General features: G+C 56.8%; 1 protein-coding gene across 1 annotated transcript; it reads right to left on the reverse strand.

The window, feature by feature from the left end:
* Positions 1 to 1,016: 1,016 nt before the first annotated feature.
* On the reverse strand, positions 1,017 to 12,115 carry CYTH2 (cytohesin 2). The gene is made up of 12 exons (XM_032485644.1): positions 11,902 to 12,115; positions 10,918 to 11,065; positions 10,753 to 10,819; positions 9,598 to 9,716; positions 8,420 to 8,500; positions 7,857 to 7,969; positions 7,598 to 7,746; positions 6,979 to 7,090; positions 4,445 to 4,521; positions 4,240 to 4,311; positions 3,988 to 4,142; positions 1,017 to 3,899 (listed from the first exon to the last, which is right to left on the reverse strand). The coding sequence occupies exons 1-12, from the start codon at positions 11,918 to 11,920 to the stop codon at positions 3,812 to 3,814; spliced, it is 1,200 nt and encodes a 399-aa protein (XP_032341535.1). The 5' UTR covers positions 11,921 to 12,115; the 3' UTR covers positions 1,017 to 3,811.
* Positions 12,116 to 14,210: the final 2,095 nt, after the last annotated feature.

Genomic DNA, 14,210 nt, shown 5'->3' on the forward strand with positions numbered 1-14,210 from the left:
GTTTCAGGAGGCAAAGAGGGGTGGATGCAGGGGTCAGGTGCCATCCAGGAGGCACGGCCGTCCTCACAACCCCACTTGACAGATGGGATCATCAAGGCTCAGAAGGGCAGAACGGCCGTGTAGCAGTGAGTCCCTGGCCTCTCTGCTTCTCGGATCCCAGCTCTGTGTCTTGTGCTGGCATCACCGACTTCTGCTGTGGCCTCAACTTATAGTTCAAGAGGATCTATCTCCCTGCCCGTCGTGACTGTGCCTCAGTTTACCTGTTTCTCCATGTGACCACCCATCTCCCTGACCGAATCTCTCCATTCAAATTTCTTTTTGTTTCTTTAGCTCCCTGTTTCACTCACCCCAGTTCTCGTCTACCTGTCTTTATGTTTTCCCATCTCTCCATCTGTGTCTTTCTCTCAGCCTTTCTTCCCATCTGATTCTATTTCTATTTCTTTGAGTTTCTCCCTGTCTCTACTTTTTTCCTCCTTGTCTGTGTCTCCCCATAGCCTTCCTGTCTCTATGATTTCTTTCTGCCATGGGTTTTTGCTTCGATTTCTTTTTCCCCGATTTGTCCTGGGCTCTTGACTGATTCTGACTCCATCTGTCTTTTCTTTGCTCTGATTGGGTCTGTCTTTGCATCTCACCTCCTGGCTTCAACCTGTCCCCCATCACCTTGGAAGCCAGATTCCTTTGTGTATTTGAGGGATGCAGTTTGGATGAAGGAGGGAAGGGGTCAGGAGTGGGGACCCAGCTGGGATGCTGTGGACTCTTGGCTTAGGAATTAAGGTGATGAAGGCATTAGGGTCACATGTAAGTTGTGGGGGATGGAGGGAGAGGCAGAGGATTAGGTTTTGCCTCTTTCCACTACTGCCACTGCCGGGAGTTCGGGTGGTTCTCCAACTGATCTCAGAACACGTCTGCCCAGGGTGGGCGGTGCATGGAACCCAGCTAGGTTAGGCTCCTGGGTCTGAGGGAGAAGGGGTGTGTTTGTTCACTCTGGCTGCTGTAACAAAATCCCACAAATTGGGTGGCTTAAACCACAGATATTTATTGGCTCACAGTTCTGGAGGCTGGAAGTCCAAGATCTTGGTGTTGGCAGCGTTGGTTCCTCCCAAGGGCTGTGAGGGAGCTTCTGTTCCAGGTGTATCTCCCAGCTTCCGGTGGGCTGCTGGCCATCTGGGGTGCTCCTTGGCTTGTAGAAGCATCACCCTGATCATGTCACACGGCGTTCTCCCCTTGTTTGTCTCTGTGTCCAAAATGTTCCTTTGTATAAGGACACTGATCAAATTGGATTAGGGCCCACAGTAATGACCTCATCTTAACTAATTATATCTGCAATGATCCTATTTTGAAATAAGATCAAATTCTGAGGTACCACAGGTTAGGATTTCCATCTATGGATTCGTGGGGGGACACAATTCAATCTGTAACAAAGGGGTTGTGAGTATGGGGTCCTGGGAGAGGATGGGGCTGGAAGCCAGAATTCTCAATCCTTAGAGGACAGACTGGGGGCAACAGTGAAAGACAATTTTGAGGTGGCAGGAGTCTGATCTGAATGTTCCACAGGCATCTCCAGCTTAATTTGGCCAAAACAGGACCACTGGTTTTCTCCCCCCATGAATTCCCTTTTCAGCCAGCTCAGTTGATGACATTGCTGGTCACCAGTTGCTCGAGCCAGAATCCCAGAGGTGACCCAGCCCGCAGCAGGTCCTGCTGGCTCCTCTTCCAAAATGACTCAGGCGGGTCCAGGTCTCTTCACCTCCACCCGTTACACCAGGATGACAGCACGGCCTCCTAACTTACCCAGCCCCTGCTCACCTTCAGATCGCTCTCCTGCAGCAGCCAGAGGTCCCGCCTACAACCTCAATCCAAATACATCACTCTCCTGCTTCATGCCCTTGGATGGCTTCCCATCAGCTAAGAATACATCCAAAATCCTAGCATGGCTGTCCACACCCCAAATGATCAGGCCCAGGCGTCCCCTTCATTTCCTGTCACCCCCACTCCCTCTCCCTCACCACCAAAGAGGCACTGCTGTGTTACTCCAGTACACCATGCCTTTTCCTGCCTCCACACATGCTGTTCCCCCTCTGCCCTTCCCAGGCATCTCCACTGGGTCAGCTCCTTCCCCACAGGAGGCACTCAGTACCTGTGGGTTTGTTCCATGGAAAGCAACACAGGGTGAGATAGTGGTGGGACCCTCTACTGATACAGGGACCTCATTTCCCCTGACCTTGGGTGGATGGCTCCACTTCTACAGAAACTTTGGGAGGAGTTAGGAATTCCATTTCCTCCTTTGGAAACCCCACTTTCCATCAGCCCCAGGGGTCCAAGGACCTTGTTTCCCAACCTGTGGAAGGGCGCAGGATCAGGCTAAGGGAAACCTGAGAAACTTCATCTCCCAGGAGGCCTCCAAAATGGCTCTCCTGCCAGCGGGGTGGCCGACGCCACAGCTCACCCAGAATTGTAGTCTGCAGTCTCACAGGAGGGAGGGGAGTGTTACAGCGCTAAGGAGCCTTCACACCTGCGGATGGACTTGGTGGCCAAGGGTGGGGCTGGGACCAAGGCCTGAGATTCGGGATCCTCCCCACTCCACTGGGAGCAATCAGGGGTTTGGCCCTCGGGGACAGAGAACACAGCAGGCAGGAATAACTGCGGTTCTGGCGTGTCCCAGGGCCACAGGTTTCCCTTCCAGCGCGGTCTTGGTCCTGGACCTGCCTGGAGTTGTGGTTTCTTGTACTAAAGCCTCCTCAGCTACAGATCTGGCCACAGGAGAGGGACACAGGGTCTCCCAACACCCTTCTTGGGATCCATGCACCTTTGTTCTTTGGGGACATCATGCACGCCCCATGCTGGAAGGGAGGACAGGCCTGAATCTGGGGCTCAGGAGTACCACACCTCCCAAGTTTTCACCCCTAAAGAAGGCAGTCCTTACACTTCTGGAGACCTCCAGAATCCTGGGGAAGGAGTAAAAATGCAGTTTCTCAGCACTATCCCTGCTTGGTGCGAAATGTCTCCGAAGGAGAATAATCCTCCGGTGGCTGAGAAATGCAGTTCAACTGGCCAGAGGCCTGTCCTCCTGGCCCCAAAGCCCTGCCCCATCTACATGGTCCCAGCCCATTTTCCACAGCACTGACCTCTTGCCCAGCCCCATCAGCAAGGCCTTCCCACTCACTGTACTCAGTACCTGGGCCTTTTCCCTTCTTTCCAGATTCATCCTACACCCTGCCAGAGCAGGTCCCCTTCAGAGTCCTTCCAGCTCTCCAGTTCTCCCTCAAAGCCCCCAAGCCCAGGAGGGCAAAGGTGGGACGAGCATCTGCCTGGCTCCTGGCTGTCCAGTAATGTCTAGAATGAATGTTACACATCGTCCGGGAACCTCTACCTGCCTACATCCTCAGGGCCACGCAGCTCTAACTCACTGCTAACTCTGGCCACGCTATTCACCCTTCACTCTCTCCCTGCAGGCTAGCAGTGAAACCAGAAGTGAGCTGTCCCAGAGAGGCCCCCGTGGGGCTCCAGGCTCGGACAGCACCCTTTCCTCATGCGCTATGAGAGCTACCGACAATCCACGCTCCTGGCCGAGGTCACAGATGCGGCTGCCTGGCTGGGTCCGTCAACCCCAAGAAATGAGGGGGTCTGCAGGCCGCGAGTGGTTAAATAATTAATAAGATTACCAACAGCGTGTTAATTACAAATAACGAGGGAGGAGCTAGAGGTGGTGAATCTTCCAAACGGGGACCGGGATCTGCAGCCCCAGGGCCCGGTGGTCCGGCCACCCGGGTGGGGCAGCTCCGTAATAAATAATGGAGTTGGGGGCCGGGGGTCAGGGCTGCTCCTGCTTCTTCTTGACAGAAATCCGCTTCTTCCTGGCTGCCAACATCTCATAGAAGGGGTCCACACTCACAGCTGCCCTGTGGAAGGGGCGGATCCCAGGATGAGGGCTGAGGAGTGTGAGCCCCTCACCCCCACCTCCCCGAGGACTCTGGGACCCAGGCTCACTGGATGGACTTGATCCACTCGTCCTTCTCCTCCTGCGTGGGGGCCGAGATCCGGTACACCATGTGGTTCCCCTCCACCACCCGGCCGTCTGCCTCTGTTTTGCAGGCTTTGATAAGCTGCCCCTTGTTATTGGGGATATACAGCTCGAAGCAGTTCTGGAGAACAAGGACAGCGAGGAAGAGCCAGCCCTGGGGCCAGAGGCGCCCCTACCCGCCCCCCCCGTGGCAGCACCGGGTACAGAGAGGGTCTTACTGGTTTCCGGGGGTCGTCCACCTCGCGGATGCTCAGATTCTCCAGTGGGATGATTCCTCTGGGCTCCTTGTCCTGAGAAGACAAGTCAGACTCAGACTTGCAAATCCTCACCACAGGCCCCCTCCTCCCTGGGACTCGGGAGTCCAGGCCCCCATCCCAGCCCCGCCCCTGCTCTTCCACCCAACCCCGCCCACCCCGCCCTCACCGTTGTGTATTCAAAATAGTAGAGGCAGTTGTCCGTGAGGATAAACCAGCGCCGCTTCCACGTCTTCACCCGGCCCCCTGGAAGGGAAGGGGGGAGGGGGCCTGGGCTCAACAGGGGGACAGGGCCTCTGGGAGGGTGGGGAGGTGGTGAGAGACAGGGTGAGTGCAGGAAAGGTGGCGCTATCAGGGCCTAGGACCAAGCGGTACGTGGGAAGAGACAGATAAGCATGGGGACAGGGGACAGGCATGTCTGAGCCCCGGGAACCATCCACCCCAGGCGGGGGGGCTCTACACTTTCTAAGCCTGTGTTGACCTGGGCCGGGAGTCTGAGCCCCCTGTCCCCTCCTGTGGGCCCCAGGCCAGGGCAGCCGCCTCCCCGCCCCTTGTGCTGTGTCAGGGAGCAAGGACAGGCTGTGTACCTACCTCCTGGGGCAGACAGCGAGAAAGCAGGCAGGACCAGGCGAGGAGAAGGGAGGCGAAAGAAGGGGGTGTCCCCCCAGAGCCACAGGGAGGGGGAGGGAAGGGATGCACAGGGGGGTGGGACAGAGACAGAAAGAGCGAAGAGAAATGCGCAGAGAGGGAGGGAGGGAGAGAGAGGGAAGAAAACCAGTTACATCCACATGAGGGAGGAATGGCTGGACCCCCTCCCTCCCGGGGAGGCCAGGGATGCTGAGCCCCACCACAGCAGCTGGGAGCCCCTCCTGGAGTCAGTGCTTGGCTCCAGCCCAACCCCCAGGACGTATCCCAGGCCAGGAGGGCCCTCGGTTGCCATGGTGAAGATGTCTCTATCTGGAGGTCACCTCCACAGGCAGAAGACAAAACCCCACTCCTGGGGCCAAGGTGGGTGTGGGGACTCATATCAACACCAGTACAAAGTGGCTGTGTGACCTTAGGACAACCTCTTGCCCTCTCTGGACTCCAGTCTGGAGACCCACTCGGCCCCACACCTTCCTCCTTCAAAGTGACCTGCTTCTGGGTTCCTTGTGGTCCCGGAAAGATTAAATAGCAACCATAAGAATGGCTTTTATTAACCATCTTTGTGACTATAACCACCACCGCAGACTCCCTTTCCTGTACTTCAGTGTTTCAAGAGGTGCCTTTTTCTAACAACCTTGTGATGCGCTCTGGTCAGAGATCTGGGGCCAAGGACACCTCTGCCCTGTGGCTGCTGGACAGTGACTGAGCCTCCATTTCCTCATCCAAGAAATGAGGATTCCTGCCGATGGGAGTGGTTTGGAGGGGAACCAGCTCCCAATAAAGCTGCCCTTCCTGCTTTCCTTTCCCGCCCACTCACTGCCAGGGGCACTATTTGGCCTTGAAGAATCTAGATTTCCCCCAGACCTGCCTCCTTCCCTTGGAGCTGATGCAGGCAATTCCACAGGGGGCTGGGTGGTGCTGCGGGGAGCCTGACTCTGGTGGATGATGAGACCTGAAGGAAGCAAAGCCCTGGCTGGAAGCTTCCTCTGGACCTTCCCACCATCCGGGCTGCCTCCACTGTCTGCTTGAGACTGTAAGTCCTTGCCAGATTCTGTCTCCCTGGAGTAGCTACTCACTGCTTCTCTGTTAAATAGCCACTGCTAACCCTCCAGTGGCATCTATTACAAGGCTTGGCTGCAAGCCAGAGGCTCTCAACCTTGGCCATGCACTGGAACCGCCCCCCAGGGAGCTTTCAACATGACTAATGGCCTGTCCTGCCCCACAGTTCCTGACTGCCCGAATTGGCGGCCTGGCCATTGCGGTTTTCCAAGCTCCCAGATGACTTTCCCTGGCAGTCAGCGCTGAGAACCACTCCAGTCCTCAGATACCTGCATGGAAGGGGCACCCGCAGGACCTCTGCTCACTGGCCCTGAGTTTGATGGGGCCACGTGTTTAGGTGGACTGGCCCTCACCCGACCCATTCATCGACAGCAGCCATGCTGCTTCCCCTCCCCACTGGGGACCAATCCAACCAGCTGAGGAGCCCACGGAGCGTTCTAAGACCAGTCTTCTCATTTCTGTGGGCTCTTTTCTGCCTATGGTTGATGTCTGGGGAGGTGTGACACCTCTGGAACAGACACCATGCTACTGGACTGATGAGGTGACAACAGACCGTGGCGGCAGATGGCAGATGCAAGACCCTCACACTGGGCCCTGCCCCGACCCCTGGGAGTTCCTGCCAAGTGAGGTCATGGCCTCCCAGGCGTCCCCTCCCCCAGGCTGTTTTTCTGTTAACTGCAGCTGAAAGCATCCCCCCTTCCCCATGGGGCCTGTGCTATCTGGTTCTTGACTGTGGCCTCAGTGCCTGGACCAGGGCCTGGCTCCAGAAATGTATGGGGACCAATGGAAGGAGTTAGGGAGCACCGAAAACATGACAGGTCCTGGGCTTGGGCATGACATGCAGGCCTGATCTCCTTTTCAGATGTGGAAGCTGAGGTTCAGAGAGGTTGAATTACTGGCCTAAGGTCACACAGTGGATATGTGCAAAAGCTGAGTCCAGAGCCCAGGCCCACTCGCTGACCCCTGCAGAGGTAGCCAGCAGAGTCAGGGGGGACGTACCCAGCTTAAGGAGCCAGCCCTCCCGGTCCGGGTTGAAGAAGGTGTGGGTCAGATCGTTCCCATCATCCTCGGGAATCTTGAAGGGCTCATTTCGGATGCTGTCGTAGAGGTTCTAAGGGGCGAAGGCATGGTCAGCAACTCCAGGCTCCTGGGACCCTCCTGGGGCTACTTGGCGGGGGTGGGGGGGTACTCTCCCAGCAGCTGAGGAGCCAATGAGACCACAGATCCTCCGGCCCAGGGAGGGAGGGAGGAGTCCGGGGAGGAAAGGGAAGCAGAAGGCAGAAGAGTGGAGGGAGCCCCAAGAAGAGGAGGAAAGAAAGATGCAGCAACACAGACGCTAGAAGAGCTAAGTGCTGAGACAGACAAACAGCTGAACGGGACAGATCAAGACCCCAAAGAGTCAGAGAGCAGAGAGAGATAGAAAAGAGAAGCAGAGAGACAAGGACAGGCAGGCAGAGACACAGAGAAAAGAAACCGACAGGCTGGCATCATCAAGGGAGAGGCAGTGATGCCAAGTGGACAGCTTAAGCACTTGGAGACCCGCAGGGAGGAGGGTCTGCAGCTGGAAGGAAGAGGGACAGGGCTGGGGGGCCGGGGGGAGGGGAAGGCAGGGCCTGACCCTGAGCAGCTCCTCAGGCAGGTCCCCGCCCTCGTTGATGCCCCGGTTCATGGCCACGAAGCGCTCCAGGCCCGGCTTGTCCCGGACGTTGGGGTTGTGCAGGCTGGTGTTCAGCATGATCACGGCGAAAGACAGCACGTAGCACGTGTCTGCACCGGACAGGCAGATGGTGACGACAAGGGGGTGTGGGCCCCCCAGGACCCAGGAGGTCAAGCCCCCGGCTCCCTCCTCCCCAGGCCCTGGGATTCTGAGCCCCCACCTGTGGACTGGAAAACCCCAGGGTTGCACAGGCAGTAGCGCTGGGCAAAGGCTTCCATCATCCGGTCAATCTTCTGTGCCTCTCCAGGGAGGCGGAAACTCCAGAGAAATTGCCTGGGTTAGAGAGGGGACGGATGTGAACTTCAGGACTGGCAGAACCCCCTCCATTCTCAGTCCCTGGGATAGGAACTGGCCAATAAGAGGTCTGAGTCTGTGGCCAATCTGACCAATGAGCATTGACCATAAGACTTTTGGTGGGATTTGTATGGAAACAACTTCTTTCTACTAAGATTGAACAGCTCTGAGGGTTGGCTCGGAGCTTCTGCTATCCTGTGGGAGGAGGGTCTGCACGGAGCAATGCCAATGTCTATCTCCACAATAGGGAAAGTTGATCTTCTGACACCATTTGAGCACCTGGATACAGCTATGCCGGAAGGAGGCCCTACTGTGGACTCTGGTGTTGTGTAAGGCAATCAATTCTCTAATTTCTGTTTGTTTTTGTTTGGTTTTGTACAGAAAGCCCTGACAGATACCTTCCTGCCCTTCCAACCCCATCCCTCTCACCTGAGGGCCTGCACCAGATTGAGGTCAGTGAACTCATGCAGATCCACAAAGGCATGGAGCACCGCCAGATTCAGCTCTTCCCTGGGAGGACAGGGACAAAGTCATGCACAGGAAGGGGTCTGGGGAGATGGCGGGCGGGGAGGAGAGGAGGCAATAGGCAAAGCACTGGGGAGGCTGCACCCCTTCTTCTGCACAGCAGCTGCCGCTGTAGTAGATAGAAGTTTTGGCCAGACCCCCATCACAGGCCTGGCACCAGGGTGGGGATAATCGGAACACTCTTGGGGGGACCATCTGCTACAAGAACCCTGGTGTGCCTGGACCTCTGCAGCTGGGAGAAACATAGCAAACACGTCTCTGTGGGCCATCACCTCTCCGATGACCCCCAGGTTCCACAGATGGCCAGAGATGGCCCCCATCCCCCAGCTGTTCACAGACAGTCCCCAGGCACCCCAGATATCCACTAAACCATCCCCACAATTCCAGACATCCAGACCATCTCCATGCACTCCAGATGTCCACAGACGATCCCCAGACACCTACAGATGATCCCCGCACCCCCGAGATAGTTCCCATACACCCTACATGTCCACAAACAGCCTCTATGCACCTCAGATGTTCAGAAAGTTCCACACACCCAAGATGTCCACACAATCCCTAAACATCCCAGACATCCTCGGATAGTCCTGTGCACCCAGGTGTTCAGATAGTCTCCACACACCCCAGGTGCTCCCAGATGGTCCCCAGGTTTTCCAGACGTCACAGGTCCCCATGCACCTCAGACGTCTACAGGGTCCTCACATTCCGACATTCACAGGTGGTCCTCATGCTCCCAGATGTCCAGTGAGGACCCCCATGCTCCCTAGCTGTCTACACTGCCCCTAAGCATGCCACTGTCTACACAAGGTTCCCACGCTCCCACGACACTTGCAGATGTGCTCCACTGTTCCCAGACATAAATGGATGGTCCCCATGCCCCCTAGATGCTCACGTCCCCAGGTTCCTCAGAAGGTCCCAGACTCCCCTAGACGCCAGTGTCAGCTCCCTGTGTCGTCGTCCAGTCACAAGGCTGGTCTATCAGGGCCTCTCCTTAGGAGGAGCCGGCAGCCTGAGAGTAGGCGCTGCATGCGGGGAACTGAGGGGAGAGATCCAGCAGGGGCTGCGGAGGTGAGGGGTCTCACCTTTCCCCCAGGTAGTCTCCGATGGCCGTCTTGTTCAGGCCCTCGCCCTTGTACAGGAAACGGGCGATCTCCTCTGGTGTGTTCTGCAAGAGTTCATTCTCCACCAAGAACTGGATCCCCTGGTGGGCGGGGGTTGAGTCTCAGCGCTGGTGTGCTCAGGGAGCCACTCTCTCCCAAGTCCTCAGGAACCTTGGCATCCAAACCCACCCTCACTCTCACCAGAGCAGAGCCAGGTTTCCTTTTCAGGCTACTCCTGGGGCCTTACAGACCACCCCTCCCACCTCATAGCCTTTGTACCTCCTGTTCTGTCTGCCTTTGCCTGGTTAATTCCAGCCCTGGGAGCAGGGTCTGGCAAGGAACGGGAGCCCCATGAATGTTTGCTGAATGACTGAACAAACTACAATTGCTTTGGGCAAGAGGAATAAAGTGGGAAATTGTTAGCAGGGCCAAGCCTCAGGCTGGACTAGGGCTTTCTCTGATTCTCCCGATGCCACAAGGACCTCACTGTGGCTAAATCTCACTCTGGATGGCGGGATCCATGTCTAGGGACTCCCTGAGGGCAAGGCAGGGTCAAACTCTCCTCTGGGTCCCCGACATTGCCTAGCAGAGGGGCAGGCCCAAGGGAGGCCTCAGAAAATGGGTATAAAATCAATGAATGAATGAACAAACATCTTTTCTCCACCTGGTGAACAGTAATTCATCCTTCAAACCTGACCTTAATATCCCCTCCTCTAGGAAGCCCTCCCTGATGGTACCAGGTTCCCTCCTCTGAGAGTCCACAGCCCTGGAACCTCTCTCTGTCATGGCACTTGTCAACCCTCCTTTGTACATGTCACTGTCCATGGTCCCTACAAGACTCAGTCTAGCTCCTCCTGGGGATTCCCGGTGACAACAGAAATGGATCCAGAAATATGAGCAAAAAAGAGAAGAGGACCTCTTGGACAGAGGAACTAGCACAAGCAAAGGTCAGGAGGCTGGAGCATTTGGTTAGGGGTCAGGGAACAAATGCACAGCCAGTATCTGAATCCAGGGATAAGGACCAAGTCTGTCTACCAAAGGCAGACCTTTAACCACCACACTTCTGGAACCTGGATGAGCCAGACTCCACTGTCTAAATATCTGCCTGGCTGATCCCAGCCCTGTGGCCCCAAGCACCTTTTTGGGGTCCATGTTGAACTTCTTCCTGCCCATTGCCATCTTCCGGTTCCGTTGCAATGTCTTGCTGCAGGGGCAGAGAGTAGAGGGTGGAGGGTCACTGCCTGGGCATCCCTCGTCCCAGTCGGGCCCCATGACCCCCAGGTTCCCTGCCCCAGCCCTCACCTGCCCTCATTGGCCTCCAGACCCTCCACCTCGCTCATGGCTTCGCTGAGCTCCTCCCGCAGGCGCTGGATCTCCACCAGCAGCTCCTGCTTCCGCCGTCGGATGTTCTCCAGCTCCATCCGCTCCTCTGGAGTCAGGTCCGGGGGCTCTGGGGGAGGAGGACACGGGTTGGAGTTCAGTTCTGGGGACTGGGAGCCTGCATTTCTGAATCTAGGGAAGCATATGGCTGGGGGGTGGGGTGGGCAGAACTCCTAGGTTCAGGCAGAGGATGAGGATGAGAGGGTCCAGCCTTCTGTCTGCTGGAATAAAAGGTTGGGGACCTAGATTCCTCAGTTTAGGGGAGGAAGGGCCGAGAATCTAGACTGTTTAGTCCTTGGGGAGAAAGGGACTGGGAGCCTGGACTCATGTCTGGGGAGTTAAAAGGGCTGGAAGCTTGAACAGCTGGGCTCATTACTTGAAAGGGAGCTGAAGCCTTGGTTTTCTGCCTCCATTCTTGGCGAGGTAGCTGGGGGCCTGGGTGTCCTGACTCCTTGGTCCATGGAAAGTAACTATGGCAGGGGAAGCTGATGACAGCTTGCAACTTGGGGTAGGGGGCGGGGCATGGAAGCCCTCCGCCTTAGCGGGATCTCTGTAGCCCCCAAGATTTCTCCCCACCCCACCGCCCGCAGAAGCCCCCCTCCCCGATCCCAGCAGGCACTGGGCTAGCCCGGCCCCTCCAGAGGGAATGGTTCCGCCCCAGCCTCGCCTCCGCCTCTCCATCCCACCCCCTCCCGCCGCCACCGGAAACAGGCTCGGCCCAAACAATGGCCTGGAACGCCCCGCTCTTAGGACCTGCCGGAAGCCCGTCCCGAGCCCCACAAAAGCTAGGCGACAATAGGGCCGAACGGCTCCGTGAGGCGCGCACCCGGAGGAACGCTCGCAGTAGAACGTTCGGGACGAAACCCTCCATCCGCTCCCAGCCGTCCCCGCCCCTCCCCGACTTACCATAGACACCGTCCTCCATGGCGGCTAGGAAGGCCCGCGGGGAGTCCGGGGCGGTCCCGCCGGTAGGGCCTGGATCCGCGTTGGCCCGCGGGCTCGGGTGAGCCCGCTCAAACGCCCCGGGAGCCACCGCCGCCTCCTCAGCGCCAATCCTCAGCGCTGAAAAGACTCTCCCTTCGCCTCCCAACCGCCCCGCCAGTAGGGTCCGCCCCTCGTTTTGACACCGTCCAATCCACGGCGGCCCCTCTCGTCTGCTCCGCCTCCGAGACCGACGGGCTCGCCCTCCAGGGCCAATAGGCACACAAAGAGTAGACGTAGCTGTGTCCGGCCTGAGGTAGACGGTCTGTGGAGCCAATCGGAGTGCGGGCAGGGGTCCGGGCCCCACCTCCGAAACTAAAGAAGGCACTTGGCTGGCTGCTCTCCTCGGAAAGAATTTGCTTGGAGGTGGGACTATGCGCAAGCAGAGAGGACTACGCCTGCGCAAAGGCTCTGGGCACTAAGCTACTGGTTCAACCAAGCCCCGCCTCTAGTAATACGTTGCTAGGGGGCGGTACTTTGTCTGGCTTGTTGCCAGGGGGTGGGGCCACAACTATCGGTTGTTTTCGTGAGCCACACCTTCTAGCAGGCCCAGCTGGCTTTAGACCGCAGTGGTTGCCACGCAACCGCGAGCAGCTTTGGCTAACCTTTCTTTTGGTTCTCTTCCTTCGGCTACTGGCCCCTCCAATCTCCAGATCCTTTCCCTATCCCCTCCCATGACCTCCTCATTCACCTCAGCCTCTTCAGCGTCAAGAAGTGGTGAAACAAAAGACTTATTCTTTCTTTCAAATGCTATGCTTTTTAGTAGCTGTCGTGGAGAATGGGACTATAGGGGAAGGCCAAATAGAGTGAAAGCACAGGCTCCTCCTTCCTGGCACCGGCTGCCTCTGTCTCCTCCCATTCTCCTCAAAACTCCTCCCCTTATTTTAGCATCCTTTCCCTGTAGGACAACTCCCCTTTCCTCCGCATCCTCCCACCTCTGATTCCTTCTCCCTTCTCAAGGTCTTTTCCCTCCTCTGACTCACCTCACTTAACTTCCCCCTCCTCTCATACTATTGCTCTTAAACTCCTCCCTCCTCTGGGTATCCTGAGGCCCTTTCCCCTCCCTCGCCTCTCCTTCCCATTCCTTGCGGGCAAAGTGGGTGCAGGGGCCTGGCTCAGATGGAGAAGCTGGGCACCCCCATCACGGTCAGGTTGATTGAGTCTGAGATGGTGTCTTGGCCTGGTCCTCATTCGCTGTCCCTGAGCTAGGCAGGTGGGGACAGATTCGGGGCCAGGACCTGGTTAAGCTGACAGATTAGACATGGAGCCTCCTAATCCCCTCAGTGACCTTTATGAATGGCTCAAGCCCTGCCCTCCCCGCTGGAAACCCAGGCTGCACCAGCCCTGCCCCTACTCCCTCGCATTCCAAACAGAATTCTTTTCGTATCCCTTCCCCTCCAACTTAACATCCTTCTTCATGCCTGTGTTTCCGTTGCCCCCAGTACCTACCCTGGCCACCCTGTGCTGGGGGAGCAGCCAGCTAATTAATCCCATCCGGTTATTATGTGGGGATTCTGAAGGATAAAGGGAGGTGGGGAAGTCAGAAGGGGGGACCTGGACTTATGCAGCACTGGGGCAGGCTGATGGGCAATGACAGTGCCTGTCCTCAATCCTGGGACACAGGGATGGGAACGTGTCCTTCCTGGACCTGGCTCCTTCTGCGGCTGGCTCCTAGCCTGCTGGGCACTTAGATAGATAGCCACATGGGCCAGAGCCAGACCCGAGGACCCGTACCCCAAAAGCACACTCACAGACACACCTCTAGGGCTCCCGGTGATTTAATCTGGGGGATAAGTCTCCCCGTAAACACATACATCCCCTGATATTCAGAGATACCTCCTCCATCTTCTGCTCTCTATGCTGGACCAGAGAGGAGGTGATTCTGGTCCTCAGCCTGCCCTGTCATTCAGACATTCAAGTCCCAACCTGCCCTCTCAGAGCATCTCTCGTCCCAGTTTCCCCCAGAAGATCATGCATTACAGCACCAGGGAGAACTGGGGAACCTCCAGGACCCTCACCTCCATCCCATCCTCAGTGAAGTGAGGAATCATCCAAGTGGAAAGGCTTTTAGAGAATTTCGAGTTCCAATGTCCCATTTTTGCAAATGGGAAGACTGAGGCGAGGAGAGGGGAGTGATTTGCTGAAAGTCACATAGTCAGTTGAGGTAGACTTGGGGTTTAGAGCAAAGCTTCCTGGATCTTTGTAAAGGATGCCATTCCACGTAGCTCAAGCTC

This window comes from Camelus ferus, chromosome 9 (genome assembly GCF_009834535.1).
Source record: "Camelus ferus isolate YT-003-E chromosome 9, BCGSAC_Cfer_1.0, whole genome shotgun sequence".
NCBI lineage: Eukaryota > Metazoa > Chordata > Mammalia > Artiodactyla > Camelidae > Camelus > Camelus ferus.